Source organism: Ascochyta rabiei, chromosome 21, assembly GCF_004011695.2.
Source record: "Ascochyta rabiei chromosome 21, complete sequence".
NCBI lineage: Eukaryota > Fungi > Ascomycota > Dothideomycetes > Pleosporales > Didymellaceae > Ascochyta > Ascochyta rabiei.
In genome coordinates, this window is record NC_082425.1 from 978,981 (window position 1) to 993,117 (window position 14,137).

The window sequence follows — 14,137 nt, forward strand, 5'->3', positions numbered from 1 at the left end:
ATGTAGGTAACGACCGACCGACCGAGCGCGTTGTGGAACCCCGCCTGAGCACTGGAGTTCCAACACGACGACGACGACGACGACGACGACTTGACGTGCATCTCACCGCCACTGCCTGCGATTGCTACATCTCGAGGCCGTCCCTCGTCCTCTCGCACGGAAAGAGTCAAGTAGCACGGTGATACCGGCCCAGCGCATGCAGTGCCACGAGACGCACGCCAGCTGGTGAACAGCACGACTCGGCCACGCTATCCTGGTAACCTCCGTCATCCCGCTCCGCTGGACTATCGATTGATGCCTCGGACGCGACCCACGCCTGCGCGACTGCCATAGCATTCTCCCTTCTTACTCTTACTCTTGCACAGCACGTGCAGCGCTTCTGCTGGCGACTCGGCGCTCCATTGCATCCGCCACCGTCTCGCCATTCCGCTCACCAAACCCAACCCAACCCAACCCAACCCAACGGCTGCGCCCGCTGCGCTAGGCAGCACCATGGCCACCCAGATCCCCATGATTTCGGTCCCGCTGAAGCAGACCAACGAGATCGACTGGATCCAGCCGTTGAAGGGCTACATACGGCAGACGTACGGCGATGACCCCGAACGCTATGCGGAAGAGTGTGCAACCCTCAACCGGTTACGGCAGGACATGCGCGGCGCAGGGAAGGACAGCGCGGCGGGGAGAGACCTGCTGTACAGATACTACGGGCAGCTGGAGCTGCTCGACCTCAGATTCCCAGTCGACGAGAACCACATCAAGATCAGCTTCACATGGTGCGTTGGTAACATCACGTCACGGCGTTCATGTTGGCCGGGCCATCATCTGACATGACCAGGTTCGACGCCTTCACACACAAGCCCACCTCTCAGTACTCTCTCGCCTACGAGAAAGCCAGCATCATCTTCAACATCTCCGCCGTCCTGTCCTGCCACGCAGCGCACCAGAACCGCCACGAGGACGTCGGCCTCAAGACTGCCTACCACTCCTTCCAGGCCTCGGCCGGCATGTTCACCTACATCAACGAGAACTTCCTGCACGCCCCTAGCCAGGACCTGGGAAGAGAGACGGTCAAGTGTCTGATCAGCGTCATGCTGGCCCAGGCGCAGGAGGTGTTTCTGGAGAAGCAGGTCGTGGACGGGAAGAAGGTCGGCTTGCTGGCGAAGCTGGCGAGTCAGGCAGCGTTCCTGTATGCCCAGGCCACTGAAGGCGCGCAGGAGAATGTCACGAATGCGGTGTTTGAAAAGGTCTGGTTGTTGGTTTGCCAGGTAGGTCCCACTACACAAGGCGTTTCGCTTGGTGCTGACGTGACGCAGATCAAAGCAAACTACATGGCCTCAGCGGCGCAATACTACCAAGCGCTCGCCGATGACGACGCGAACGCGCACGGAGTCGCCATCTGCCGACTCCAGGTCGCAGAGACGAGCGCTCGGGACGCAAACCGCGCAGCCAACAGCTTTCCCAACTCGGCGCCCGCAAACTCAAACTTGACTTCGGAAACGCACGGCATACTGTCTGAGATGACCAAAAAGCATCTCTCGAACGTCCAGGAGAAGCTGGCCGAGTTCATGAAGGACAACGATTTCATCTACCACCAAGGTATTCCAAACGAGGCTTCGCTAACGCCGATCCCGAAGCTGCCCGCAGCGAAAGCGATACCCGTCAGCGAATTGTATCAAGGCCAGGACGTGCAGAGAATCATTGGACCCGACATCTTCCAGAAAATCGTACCCCTAGCCGTCACAGAATCCGCAAGTCTCTACGACGAGGAGAAGGCGAAGCTGATCCGTGCCGAGAGCGAGAGGGTCGAAGTCGCAAACGACGAAATGGCAGCCAGCCTCGACTACTTGAAGCTCCCAGATAGCTTGAATGTGCTGCGCGGAGGCATGGACCAGGATATGATGGTCGACTCGGACTTCCGGAAGTGGTGTGAGGATCTTGCCGGCCACCAATCGTTTTCGTCGGCTTTCGATCAGCTGAACCGTGACAAGTCGGAGATTGCTGGCACATTGGACGCCAGCATGAAGCAGCTGGACATGGAGGAGAGCGTATGCGAGAAGATGCGGTCCAAGTACGGTCCGGAGTGGACGCAGCAGCCCAGCTCAAGACTTACGGCGACACTGCGGAGCGATATCAGGAACTACCGTGGAGCGGTAGATGAGGCGAGTACGAGCGATGCGCAGCTGTACAACACCTTCCGGCAGTGCGAGGCGGATTTTGATGAGATGCGTTCCGCCGGTGAGACGGACGAGGCGGATGTGCTGTACCAGAGAGCTATGATCAAGGCCGGTGCTCAGAAGGGCAAGAGTCCAAGACCTGCAGAAGGCAATCTCATCGACGACGACTTTGACGACGGACCGACGGTTTCAGATCAGATCGCGGCTGTCGAGGACTTGCTGCGGAAACTGAATCTGGTTAAGAAAGAGCGGGCCCAGATACTGCTCGATCTGAAGGGCAAGGTATGTGCGGGTTCATCTGGCATGCCTGTAGTTGCTAATTGAGCCAGGTACATTCCGACGACATCTCGAACGTCCTTATTCTCAACAAGAAGGCGATTGCGAACCAGGAGTCGCAGCTCTTCAAAGCCGAGCTCGAAAAGTTCCGACCACACCAGAACCGCATCCTGCAAGCCAACCACAAGCAAGCATCCCTACTCAAGGAACTCACACGCACCTATTCGGACCTTCTCAAAGACAAACGCGTCAGGTCAGAGCAAAGTAAATACGAAGCCTTCTCGAGACAGCGAAACACCGTCATGACCAAGTACCGGAGGGTCAACCAGAACTTCAACGACCTCGTGGCTGGCCTCAACCGCGCTCAGCAGTTCTACTCGGAGATGAAGGAGACGGTATCGAGTCTGCAAAAGAACGTCGAGACATTCGTCAACAACCGAAGATCCGAGGGCGGACAGCTCCTCGCCCGCATCGAGCAGAGCAAGTCACAAGGCGCAGACCACGAGCAGCAGCGCCTCAAAGACCTCATGGAGCGCATGTCCATGGAACCATCAGGATCGCCTGTCTCAGCCGGCAGCGGACGCAAGAAGTCGGTACCGCCTCCGCTGTCCTCAATACCCGGATACCCCAGCACCTCCCCAGCGGGCCACGTGCAATACAACCCCGCGGCCTCACCGCCAGTAACACCGCGCTACCCACCTACCACGCAGCAATCCTTCATGTCCCCGCAGCAATCGTACAGCGGGGCGGCATCCAACACCTTCCAGCCCCCTCCCCCCCGCCGCGAATCCTACCAGCAATACCCGCAACACCAACACCAAACCTCGCAATCCTACAACCCAGCCCAACACCAATACAACCCCGTCTCGCCCCCAGCACATCAGCAGTTCTTCTCCCCACCCCCGCCACAACACCCGCAGCACCAGCCGTGGGGCCAACCGCCGCCGCAGCAGCCGCCGCCGCAGCCGCAGTGGGGCCAGAACGTGCCGCAGGGCTACGTACCGCCGCCGCCGCCGCCGGGCCCGCCGCCTCAGCAGGACTACTCTCACTTCTCGCAGGGCTCGTATCCCGCCGGCCCCGGTGGGTATGCGCAGCGGCCCGCGCAGGGTCAGGCTCAGGGCCAGGGCCAGGGCGGAAGCGATCCGTGGGCCGGTTTGAGCGGGTGGAAATAGACGAGTTTGTCGACGGGAGTGCGTTGAGCGGACGGGGCGGGCTGGGATATACGCGTTGGCGGACTGTGTACAAGTAGATCTTGACGTACATGTCAAAGTAGTCGTGGAACCAGAAGTGTCGCAAGCGGTGACTTGTAAGCGTAGACGTTGAATCCAGCAGCAACCCCCCTAAAGCAGAAAGACGACGTGCATAAACAAGTCTATCAAGAAGACTGTTTTAGAAAAACAAGAGTGGACTGGTGTATATAAATAGATACCAAAGTAGATCTCACAGTAGCCAGACGTAGAACTGAAAGAGGCACAAGCATATCGACAAGCGCAGACACAGCATCCAAAACCACCTTGCCAACACACACACACACACACACACACCTCCGCCCACCATGCCAAACACGCCCAACAAGGCAGCCAGCCCCACACAGCCGTGGGCCCTGTGTCCAGAACAGGTAGTTCCTACTACCCAAACCGGGCATACGCAGACGCAGCCCGACGCAGGGAGGCTGAAAGGCAGTGTGAAGCAGTCAAGGGTAGAGTATGAAAAAGGGGGGAAGGGGGGGATCAGCAACAATTGGCTACCTACCTTGGCTGTCTTCATCTGTGCACGTCAACCAACCTAGCGCGATTTGAGACCGATAGGAAAACAGCGTGGAGATGGGATGGACTGGGAATCAACTGTTGCTAAACGCTGCGACGTGGAGGTGAATTGGTGGAGTTGGGATTGGTAGAGCGTGGGGTGGATGTGGGGATGTGAGGATGGATTTTGGTTATATATGCTGTGTTGTAGGGTTAGTGGTGGGGAAGGAAAGGGATTGTGTAGTGATGTGGTGGAGTGGTGATGGCTGTGTTGTGGGATGGTGATGGCTGTGTTGTGGGATGGTGATGGCTGTGTTGTGGGATGGTGATGGCTGTGTTGTGGGATGGTGATGGCTGTGTTGTGGGATGGTGATGTTAACGCTAGTGTAGTGGTGATGGTAATGTGATGTAATGTTGAAGCAATAGGGAGGGTGATGCGATATTGATGCGATATCAACGGCGTTGGTGGTGGTCATATTGCCGAGTTTTGTGGGTCAATCGCCTTGTCTGTTGTTTCCCCATCTTTGTCCCTTGTTGTTCTCTGTGCGCTCGGCTATCGACTGCGTAGCGCAAATCAAGCATCAGATCGACGCATGAGGTCGCGCGGCTGGATTGAACACATCTTGTGCTGCAGATAACAGGAACAGACGAGCATGGCATGGCATGGCAGGTTTTTGTACGACGTTGAGGGACAGCGTTTGTCGGACGATCCGCTCGGTCGAGAAGCAGTGGATGATTTCGTACTCGTATCTCGCAGGGCTGGATCAGCGGGACGTGCCGGCCTGCAAGCTTTGGTATGAAGGGCAGGCCTGAGATTTGCGACAGCACAACATTGAAAAACCACTTGCAGCTGGCTGGCTCACGCACGCCCGAGACTCTCGTCGGCGCAGGTGGCTTGGCGCGTTGGCCGAGCGTGACAGTGACAGTGAGGCCGAGGCATGAATGGTTGGAGTGAGGTTTGACGGGAGCCGATGCAATGCCCTGAAGACGCTAATTCACAGCAAGGATGATGTCTTAATTACCTAGCAGCTGTGGACGTGAGCCGTAAGCGCATAGTCCGGTGTCGTCCAAGGCATGGGACGCCAGCGCGCGAACAAGTCAGCCATGAATCGCGGCTGCTTGGCATGCGTCGGAGGAAATCCACGGAGCCTCCGCAAAGACTGACCTCGCGTGCGACCACGAAGGAGATGCTGCAGAGGCGGGAGGAGTGAACGGAGGCACACGACTACCCAAGTCGCACCCCCGCACGGCGCGCACACTGCACAGGATTCAGCAGCGACCATGACTGCCGGACACCGACGCGGCATTCTTTCCAAACGTTGAGCTCGACGCGTGGACCATGCCAAGGACAGAAAGAATCGGGGCACCCAGGGATGGACAGGAACCGCATCGTACAAGTCCGTTGGCCGGTGCTGCTCCACTCATCTCGTCTCTCCTTTAACTGCGGTGTGCTCTGTCTCTCTGCGTGTTCCCCTGGTGATTACTGGAGAGCGGGCCGGCTAGAGACACACAACATCCCTTTCGCATCCGGGCATACCGCAGCAACACCGCGAACCACGGCACCCGCTACTCCGACCTGGTCCATCTTGACGTATACACTAAACGGAGGCAGTGCTAACCTGGACGTACCCGTAAACCCCACCATCGCCGCATGATTGCACGTCCAACACGACAAACACCCTGTCTGCACTCGGTCACGCGACACATCCAAACCCACCCTTGCCTCCGCACACCTTCTTCGCTTCGAGGCAATGAATTCGACAGCCATGGCCAACGAGCCGGAATGGAGTAGCAAGCCTGCGTGGAAGCTCCCAGGCTGGGCCGAGCCGGTTGTGAGTAGCTTGGGGTTGCCGTCTGGACAGACATGGGACGGGCCTTCACTGACGCTTGTGCAGATGGTGGCGAGTATTCTCTTTGGCGCAATGGCCTTGACCCGCCGACGGAACTTCCGAATCTTCGACAGGTCCGCGGACAGGAACGTTCGATACCTCGACGACGACGCACACGGCTCCTCTGATGCGCTCCTCTCCTATCTTCCCGCCGACGACCACGACCTCGGCCATGTGAACACGGCCAAATACCCGCCCAAGGTGCGCAAGTGGTGCTGCACCAAGCTGGTCATGCCCAACACTTCGCGCTTCCGGAACAACATCCACAGCCGCATCCTGCAGCGCTTCCCGTTCTTGATTGAGATGTTCTACTGGGTCATCAACTACGCCTTCTACCGCATGACCTCAATCCTCTCCACCAAGCTGTTTGCAGGCAGGGGCATCTGGGATGTCGCACAAGAGCACGGACTCGCAGTCTTGGACGCGGAAGAGCACGGCCTGCTGAGCTTCTTGTTCCCCATCCGCGAGAAGAGCGTGCAGCAGTGGTTCATGCATGGCCACCAAGATGCGCTGACCGTCTTGAACAAGTGCTATGCTCTCGTCCACATTCCTGGCACGGTTGGGTACGTACATGACCTGATGCCGCGACGCGTGGCCTGGCTAACAGTGGACAGCTTCATCTGTTGGTACTACTATGTTGCGCCTTCCTTCGACACATTCGCCATTGCGCGCCGAACGATGACTTTGACCAACTTCTGCGCCTTCGTCACCTTTGTCCTGTACCCGTGCATGCCGCCCCGCCTGCTCCCCTCGAAATACGGCTTCCTCGACACGGTGCACCACGATGACGCGCAGAGCGTGTGGATGAGCGGCAAGTACGTCAACGCGCTCGCAGCCATGCCGTCGATGCACTTTGGGTACTCGTTCTGCATCGGCATGACGATGATCTACCACTCCGGTCTGTTCCGGCGCACGCTGGAGCGCGGCGAGGTGCGCAAGAACGCCTTCTGGAAGCTGTTCTACCTGCTTGTCGGCCTTGGCTACCCGACTTTCATTCTCGTCACCATCGTCGCAACTGCCAACCACTACATCATGGACGCCATGGTAGCGACGTCGTTTGTCCTGCTGTCTTTCTGCTGCAACAAGGTCTTCTACGTCTTCATCCCGCTCGAAGACATGCTCCTCTACATCATTCGCGCGGACAAGCCGATACCCACGACCGGAGACCGATTCCACGAACGCGGCGGGCGCTTGTAAAGGCGGTTCGTCTCTCAGCCTTTCCCTTCTTCAAGCCCTTGGACTTGGCGGAGGTTCATCCCCGTTTGACACCCGGAGGTTCATCTCCTTTTGACACACTCGACATTTATTGACATCTTACCTACTTTGGCTTGCTTTGCGGCATTGGACCGGCGTTGATAGAGCGACTCTATATCCCGACTGCTTTTGCATACATGCACGTCTGTAGACACATTGGCTGCACTCGGGTGCAATATCATGATTATTCCTCCACCCACTCACCCCTCGCTGAATTCTAGACATCGTGGTACTTGTGCTTCTCATTACCTACCACACAGACAGTACTGCCGAATGAGCTAGGCCCTGTTGCGGAATGATAAGCCTTGCTGCCTAGCTAGCAGAGCGCGGTGTTGACACAATCGATCCACGATGGACAGTCCTATGCCATCATCAGGTCCTATTGTAGAATAAAAAGCGTCGCTATATAACGTGTATAGCGCATGATCTGCAGAGCGTGCTGTCAACACAACGAGCGCGCTAGTCCCTCTCGGGGCTGTCCGCGGCCCTGCCTCCCCTAGCTACTCTCCACCCAGCCATCGCCGGCCCTCGCACGACCGCGACATCAACCACAACTGTACGTCTGCCCATCTGACCCCCCGCACGGTCGAAACTCGTCCACTCACAGCAACTGCTTGGTTTTAATCGTCTTGATCCCAATTGCTTGGTTTTAATCGCTTGGTTCCATCGTCTTGATTCCATCGTCTTGATTCCATCGTCTTGATTCCATCGTCTTGATTCCAATCGCTTGATTTCAATCGTCTTGGTTTCAATCGTCTTGGTTTCAATCGTCTTGGTTTCAATCGTCTTGGTTTCAATCGTCTTGGTTTCAATCGTCTTGGTTTCAATCGTCTTGACTCAGCACATCTGTCCAGTGCAGGGCGTCTTGTTTACGCGCCGAGCTGACGCGACAACAGCTGTTTGAGCTTCGACAATAGCTACGTGAGCTCACCGCCGGCTCTGCGTTCGACCTGCGCTCTTGTTTACGTATCAAAAAAAAACACACACACACACACACTCGCTATGGCGGACTCGGAACAGCCCACGCCCGTCGAGGGCACGCCGACCGACGTGGAGATGGGCGACGGGGTGGCGGCGGACGCGGGCGCGCCAGAGGGCGAGGAGACGGGACTGACGCAGCTGGAGCCCGAGACGCCCAAGCTGGTGCTGTTTGCTGAGTAGGTGCGCGTTCTTTGTGCGGCGGTGCAGGCTGGGGGATGCGAGTGTCGAGTGTCGAGTGTCGAGTGTCTTGTGTCTTCAGTCGGAATGCAACGTGGATCGGCGACTGACTGAGCCCCCAGTCTGATGAAAAGCGCCATCGTCGAGGTGCTGGTCGGGAGTGGAGAGGCCACGACGACGTATTCGGCCCACGAGGCTGTTCTCGTCAAGTCGCCCGAGTTTGCAAAGCAGGTCGGCCAGTTTGCGCCTGGCGGTGTAAGTCGTCCACGTCCCCACGGGCATGCGAGCGCGCATGCTGACCGCGCACAGGCCCGCCAGATTGTCTTGGCCGACTGCGACATCGACGCCATGGGCTCCGTCATCGAGTACCTGTACACGGGCGAGTACTTCCCCAAGAAGACGTCGTCTGCGCGCGACGCACCCCTGGAGAAAGACCCGCGCCAGCCCGTCCCAGACGACGACGGCGCCGGTCTGCTCGTGCACGCGCGCGTCTACACACTGGCTGAGCGCCTGGGGCTGCCGCATCTGAAATCCCTCGCGCACAGCAAGATCCACCGCACCGCCTCGACCGCAAAGGGCGAGCTGGCCTACGCCCGCTTCGTGTACAAGGAGTCGAACCCAGACGACGCCACGATCCGCAAGCCCGTCGCCGCCTTCTGGGCCTCGCGCAGCTTCAGCCTGCGCCACGACGCGGAGCCAGAGTTCAAGGCCATGTGTCTCGAGTTCCCCCAGTTCTCCTACGATGTCCTGCAGCTCGTGCTCGACCAGCAGGAGAAGAGCCGTGGGCGGACTGCTGCTGCGGCGGCTGCTGCTGACGACGGGCCGGGACGCGGCGGACCTAGCGTTGTGCCGGGGAGCAGCAGGAAGAGGGCGCGCGTGAGTCAGATTTAGATTCCCGTGCAATGTCGTCAGTGTTGTGTCGCAATCCCTTGTTTCGCTCCGCTTCGCTTCGTTTCGTTTCGTTCGACCTGGCTTACGTCTGCCGTGATGTCGAACCGTCTCGCTCACAGCCCGAGGGCAGAAGAGCGCCGACGAGTCGAGTCGAGTCGAGCCATGGATACATCGGCTTCGATGGCGGGAAGTGGGTCGTGGGATCGATTGGGCATGGCAAGTGGCGGATCGAAGTCCCCACTACTAGAACGCTCCATGTTGCGTCCCACGTGGGCGTTGTGAGCGAGTACGTGGTGATGTGGTGCGTGTGTGTGTGGATGGATGTATCTCTGGTGCGGGAACGAGTACGCGTCGATGCGTTGGGAGTGCTCACTACACCCATCCACGCACACGGTCATCTGCTACTCATCTATTCAGCACTCTGAGCTCTATTAGAAAAGGAACTACGCGCCCCTCTACAACGCCTCTCACAGTCTCCCTTTCCTCCTCCCTCTCTCCTTCACCACCACCACCACCCAATCCTCCAGACACGGGACGTGCAGGTCGAGTACCGCGTTGTGACCCAGTCATGAAAGTACTGTTTCGTGTCGATGGGCGAGGCCTGCCATGCCTGGTCCAACAGTAGAGAGTGCATAATCTCATTACCTTCCTGTCCCTCAGGCGTCAGACCGAAGCCAACAAGCGACGACGAGTTGTGCAGTGCTTGGATTGGGTTGATCGTCACGTTGTCAATCGGCCCATACAGACCCATGTTGCCGCCGTAGTCGTGCAGTTCGTTCCAGACCCACGGCTTCCCGTAGTACGAGTTTGGGTCACGGTGTTGAAGAAGCATCTCCAAGGCACGATGCTCTGCCCTGTGATCGTACTATGGATGCTGGGAATGAGGAGACACGGCCTTGTCCAAAGTGCTGCCGACAAACCAGTAGATGTCGACATTGGCTACCTCTGTCAAGTAGCGGCGCCCAGATGCCGGCCCAGAGCGCCAATAGTGAAGCCCGCATGGTGGAGGTCGACAAGCCTTCCCAAGCCTCGGAGGGGTCGAGGGTTGTCGGGAGCCATCTCTTTCGGTGGTGTCGCAGGCTGGAGGCTGGCTGCTGGAGGGCATCAGCTCGCGGCACCGGTAGGAATACGGTAGGATAGCGATGCGGGCTGACGTCAGTGTGCGATAGTGACGGCTCAACGCAGGGACGGGATAGTGCCATCTTGATCTGACACGGCGCTACTTGGCTAACGACATGCTGTTGAGCAGCCGGTGCAGGCAACTGAGCGCCGTTCATGTATCAACGGATCATCGTGCGTGGGTTCATTGGATGCAAAGTCGTCTCGAGTCTTGATGAGGCACGGCTGCTTGTCTTCGCTCGGGCGAGGACATGGTAGCAAGCTAGCGCTGCAGAGCTGCAAGAGTCCAGTTTGCATGTGCAAGAGCGTGCGATAATAGCTCAACACGTGCCTGTGTAAGCCAGCGAGGACGACGTGGCGGGTACCTACGAAGCCCAGGTGTCTACCGCGATGATGAGAGAAGTAGGGCGTCCGGTTGATGGATAGTGGATAGTGGATAGTGGATAGTGTCTGGTGTCTGTTAGTGCGCCGTCGTCCATGACCGTTGCTTGGGTCTGGAATACACGTAGAAGTGCGCTATCCAGATCCAGGATAAGAACGTGGTTCCCACGGTCCAGCCATGGAGCAGTCACGCAGTGGCTTGTGACAGTCAATCAGAGCTCGTGCCACGCAAACTCACTCCCTCTGGCAGCTGGCTGTCCTCATTGTTACCCAGGAGCCTTCGCAGCAACGGTAGAAAGAGGCAGCACTCCGGACCGACATGCCCTCAGCCTCCAGTCCAGTCACAGTAGCCCGTCAAGCTGTTCGACGCAGACACGCGAGGCTGCGGATTGCGACACTGTCACGCACAATGGATCCAGCGTCGATTGTCTGCAGGTTGCACGATCGCCAGGTGCACGGCTCCCGGTGCCGCGCTGCACATGGAGATGCTGCAAAGCGGCGTGCCCTGAGGGTAAGCGGCGTGCCCTGAGGGTAAGCGGCGTGCCTTGAGGGTGTACCGCAGGAAAATGCCGCTGGCCGGTCCACCATCGAATGCTGTCCCAGTCGGAGACAGTGCATTAGCCTCAGCCTGGCGCTGGTGAGTAGTCATCATCATCATCATCATCAGCTGGTCACAGTAATCAGGCTCTGGCGGCCGACGACCATAGCTGGTGCCTTTGCAGCTGCTTTTGCAGCTGCTTCTGCAGAGAGGCTGGTGCTGCGTCGATGGTCGGGAGGGTGGGGAAGTCACCCGAAACGTGTGAATGGCCACGATCAGGACGGAACGCTCCGGGCCCTGGTGGTGATGGGGCATTCTGTGGGTGCACGCAATCTAGCCCGTCGCGCTCACTCCTCTCCTGTCTTCTGGTTGCACACGCCGCCTCTCCCCATGGAACCACCTGCAACCCACTCCAACGTGTCCGGGTCCGTGTCTGTGTCAGTGTCTGCGTCTGCGTCTGCGTCCGCGTCTGTTGTTTGTTGTCTCGTCTACGCTCCCTGTCAGGACCCTGCAGCTGAGCCGCTGCTCTCCCCCGCAGTCAACCTCTTGCTGTACGGACGTCCCTCCGCTGCACCCACCCCATGCAACGCGCTGTCCTTGAACAGCCCAATGGACCCCCAATCACGCCTTCAACCTCTTCTTGCCAGCCATTTCCCTCTCTTGCATGCGCCGAGTCCCTGTGCCGAGGAGACAGACTGTCCCCCGGCCCGTCTTGCCAGCTGGGTCTAGCCTTTTTCTGCACTGCACGAGACCTGTCTTGGGCTTCATTTCGTCTCGACGCAGCGCTGCGGCCTTGCACGTAGACGTCCCCCATCGTGGCTCGCCAGCACATCTGCATTTCCCTCACCGCGCGTCTGGGTCCGGCCTGGTGGCGCGTCGGCAGTAAACGCGACTAAGCCAGCCTCAATACGCTACCGCATGGCCTCCGCTGCTATAGTAGGTAAGCATCCGTGCTTCGGAAACGATCGTGAAGTATCGTCGGCCATCTTTTTCGACGCAGAACGGAAGCCCTCCTAGCGTCACTTGACCTCTCCCACGGCAAAACCCCGACATCTACCCTCTCCTCCGCCACATACTGCGCACCTCTGACCTCCACCATCCACTGCCCACAAGGTGTCCCCTGACTAGCATCGCCTGCTCCTTGACCCTGCGTAACAACACCCCACCGCCCGGACCCATTACAGCCCTACCATTGCAACCCTTTCACGTCTAATCTAACTTGCTTGTCAACATCAACATCAACATCAACATCAACACCAACATCAACGTCAACATCAACACCAACACCAACACCAACACCAACATCGATACCACTTCCATCTCAACCATCCACAATCATCCATTGCCATACCAAACCGAGCATCAGCGAACGCCAACCTGCAAAACTTTGTCAACGCTAGAGTCACTTGCTTGCCTAACCTTCCTCTTGTGAAGCACATCGGTCAACTCCGGCAACAACATCTACGCACATCGTCCCAATGCTCCAAGTCTGCAATCCTACGCCTCATACATTCCCTCAAGTGCATCCTGAGCACTTGATCTACCGGCTACGAGAAGTGCCCTCGACAGGAACGATGGAGCCACCCTCGGCACCCAATCCAGCTGGCGATGCTGGTGTCCTGCCCGAGTTTGGGAGTCTGACCCTGCAAGAAGCGCCGTCTCCGCCCGCGAGCGAGGAAGAGCTGGATGTGTGTACCATGCCGCGAGAGTCAGCCATGAAGTTGATTGCTCGGGCCATTGTTGCCATGGCCAACGCAGCGGGAGACGTGCCTGCAACACCACCGCTGACGCGGACCCTTTCGAAAGACAACCTTGCGGCGCTCAAAGGCCATCGTCGCGTAGCCTCCCGACCTGCCACGCCCATCCCTGTCGACAAGGAAAACCATCCACCCACCCAGCTTGCGCCAGCAGAGGCGGAACACGACGAGCCCACCATTGCGCACGACATCGGCGCCGGTGCGTTGCCAGAGCACCTTCAACGGGCAAACATGGCAAGAAAGTTCTTCTCCAGGACCGTTCCCAAAGTGGGCGTGGAAGAGTACATGAACCGGATCCAGAAGTACTGCCCACTCTCGACGGCTGTTTGGCTCGCCGCTGGCTCCTACATTCTCCGACTTTGCGTCATCGACAAGGTCGTTCCTCTGACGTACCGCACGATGCACCGCTTGATCCTTGCGTGTGCCCTGGTGGCGATGAAGGCGCTCGAGGACCATCGCTGGCCACAGAAGCGCTTCGCTGCGGTGGGGGGCGTGGACGAGGGTGCACTCTGTCGATTGGAGCTCTGCGTCGAGTTCCTGCTGTCTTTCAACGTCCAGATCTTCTCGCCGGAGAAGCTGAAGGACTTGACCATCTCGCTGCAGAAGGCGGGCCAAGCAGCCACCATGACGAGCAGGCTGCCGACGAGCTTCAGCCTCAAGCTGGGCAACCCTAGGCTTCGACGAGAAGTGGCTGCTTGATGAGGGTGAAGCGTTTCCTTGGTACGTGTCATTTGTCGATTGTCTAGGACAGGCGAGGGCGTGGAGTGGGAGGAACCAAAAGAGCAGCATTTTGAGATTCTTGTGTACGATAGTTTACTCTGGTGGCCTTGTTGGAGCTGAAGTTTGTTGGGGAGCTGGCCGTTGACCACGCACTTTCCCACACGGCAGCCAACGCACAGCTTGGACAGCTAGACAGAGCCACATGCCTTTATCAAGGCTCGCCCAGAATACAACG

The 14,137-nt window shown here is 58.2% G+C and overlaps 5 protein-coding genes across 6 annotated transcripts, besides 14 other annotated features; 4 read left to right on the plus strand and 1 right to left on the minus strand.

Moving 5' to 3' along the window:
* Positions 1–64: 64 nt before the first annotated feature.
* Positions 65–90: a tandem repeat.
* A 346-nt stretch (positions 91–436) lies between these two features.
* Positions 437–464: a tandem repeat.
* Positions 465–492: 28 nt separating this feature from the next.
* EKO05_0011176 (bck1-like resistance to osmotic shock) lies at positions 493–3,622 on the plus strand (the record flags this gene model as incomplete). Its single annotated transcript, XM_038943826.2, has 4 exons — positions 493–773; positions 836–1,265; positions 1,314–2,456; positions 2,504–3,622. 4 exons carry the CDS (start codon positions 493–495, stop codon positions 3,620–3,622), a joined length of 2,973 nt encoding a protein of 990 aa, XP_038793424.2.
* Positions 3,257–3,313: a tandem repeat.
* Positions 3,359–3,480: a tandem repeat.
* A 348-nt stretch (positions 3,623–3,970) lies between the features above and the next one.
* Positions 3,971–3,994: a tandem repeat.
* Positions 3,995–4,561: 567 nt separating this feature from the next.
* Positions 4,562–4,609: a tandem repeat.
* Positions 4,610–5,961: 1,352 nt separating this feature from the next.
* Positions 5,962–7,281, plus strand: EKO05_0011177 (uncharacterized protein; the record flags this gene model as incomplete). The annotated part of the gene is made up of 3 exons (XM_038943853.2): positions 5,962–6,027; positions 6,091–6,647; positions 6,699–7,281. The coding sequence occupies 3 exons, from the start codon at positions 5,962–5,964 to the stop codon at positions 7,279–7,281; spliced, it is 1,206 nt and encodes a 401-aa protein (XP_038793425.2).
* Positions 7,282–8,317: 1,036 nt separating this feature from the next.
* Positions 8,318–8,335: a tandem repeat.
* Positions 8,336–8,340: 5 nt separating this feature from the next.
* Positions 8,341–9,387, plus strand: EKO05_0011178 (uncharacterized protein; the record flags this gene model as incomplete). Of its 2 annotated transcripts, XM_038943723.1 has the most annotated exons (3): positions 8,341–8,495; positions 8,619–8,751; positions 8,806–9,387. In XM_038943723.1, the coding sequence occupies 3 exons, from the start codon at positions 8,341–8,343 to the stop codon at positions 9,385–9,387; spliced, it is 870 nt and encodes a 289-aa protein (XP_038793426.1). The 2 variants fall into 2 exon arrangements, with proteins under 2 accessions (XP_038793426.1, XP_059493917.1); XM_059637934.1 differs by having other exon boundaries at positions 8,619–9,387.
* Positions 8,538–8,566: a tandem repeat.
* Positions 9,287–9,310: a tandem repeat.
* Positions 9,388–9,421: 34 nt separating the features above from the next.
* Positions 9,422–9,471: a tandem repeat.
* Positions 9,472–9,886: 415 nt separating this feature from the next.
* Positions 9,887–10,219, minus strand: EKO05_0011179 (Alpha-N-acetylglucosaminidase; the record flags this gene model as incomplete). The annotated part of the gene is made up of 1 exon (XM_038943792.2): positions 9,887–10,219. The coding sequence occupies one exon, from the start codon at positions 10,217–10,219 to the stop codon at positions 9,887–9,889; it is 333 nt and encodes a 110-aa protein (XP_038793427.2).
* A 706-nt stretch (positions 10,220–10,925) lies between these two features.
* Positions 10,926–10,955: a tandem repeat.
* Positions 10,956–11,532: 577 nt separating this feature from the next.
* Positions 11,533–11,553: a tandem repeat.
* A 288-nt stretch (positions 11,554–11,841) lies between these two features.
* Positions 11,842–11,927: a tandem repeat.
* A 724-nt stretch (positions 11,928–12,651) lies between these two features.
* Positions 12,652–12,731: a tandem repeat.
* Positions 12,732–12,903: 172 nt separating this feature from the next.
* On the plus strand, positions 12,904–13,881 carry EKO05_0011180 (Xaa-Pro dipeptidase; the record flags this gene model as incomplete). The annotated part of the gene is made up of 1 exon (XM_038947413.1): positions 12,904–13,881. The coding sequence occupies one exon, from the start codon at positions 12,904–12,906 to the stop codon at positions 13,879–13,881; it is 978 nt and encodes a 325-aa protein (XP_038793428.1).
* Between the last annotated feature and the right edge of the window lie 256 nt (positions 13,882–14,137).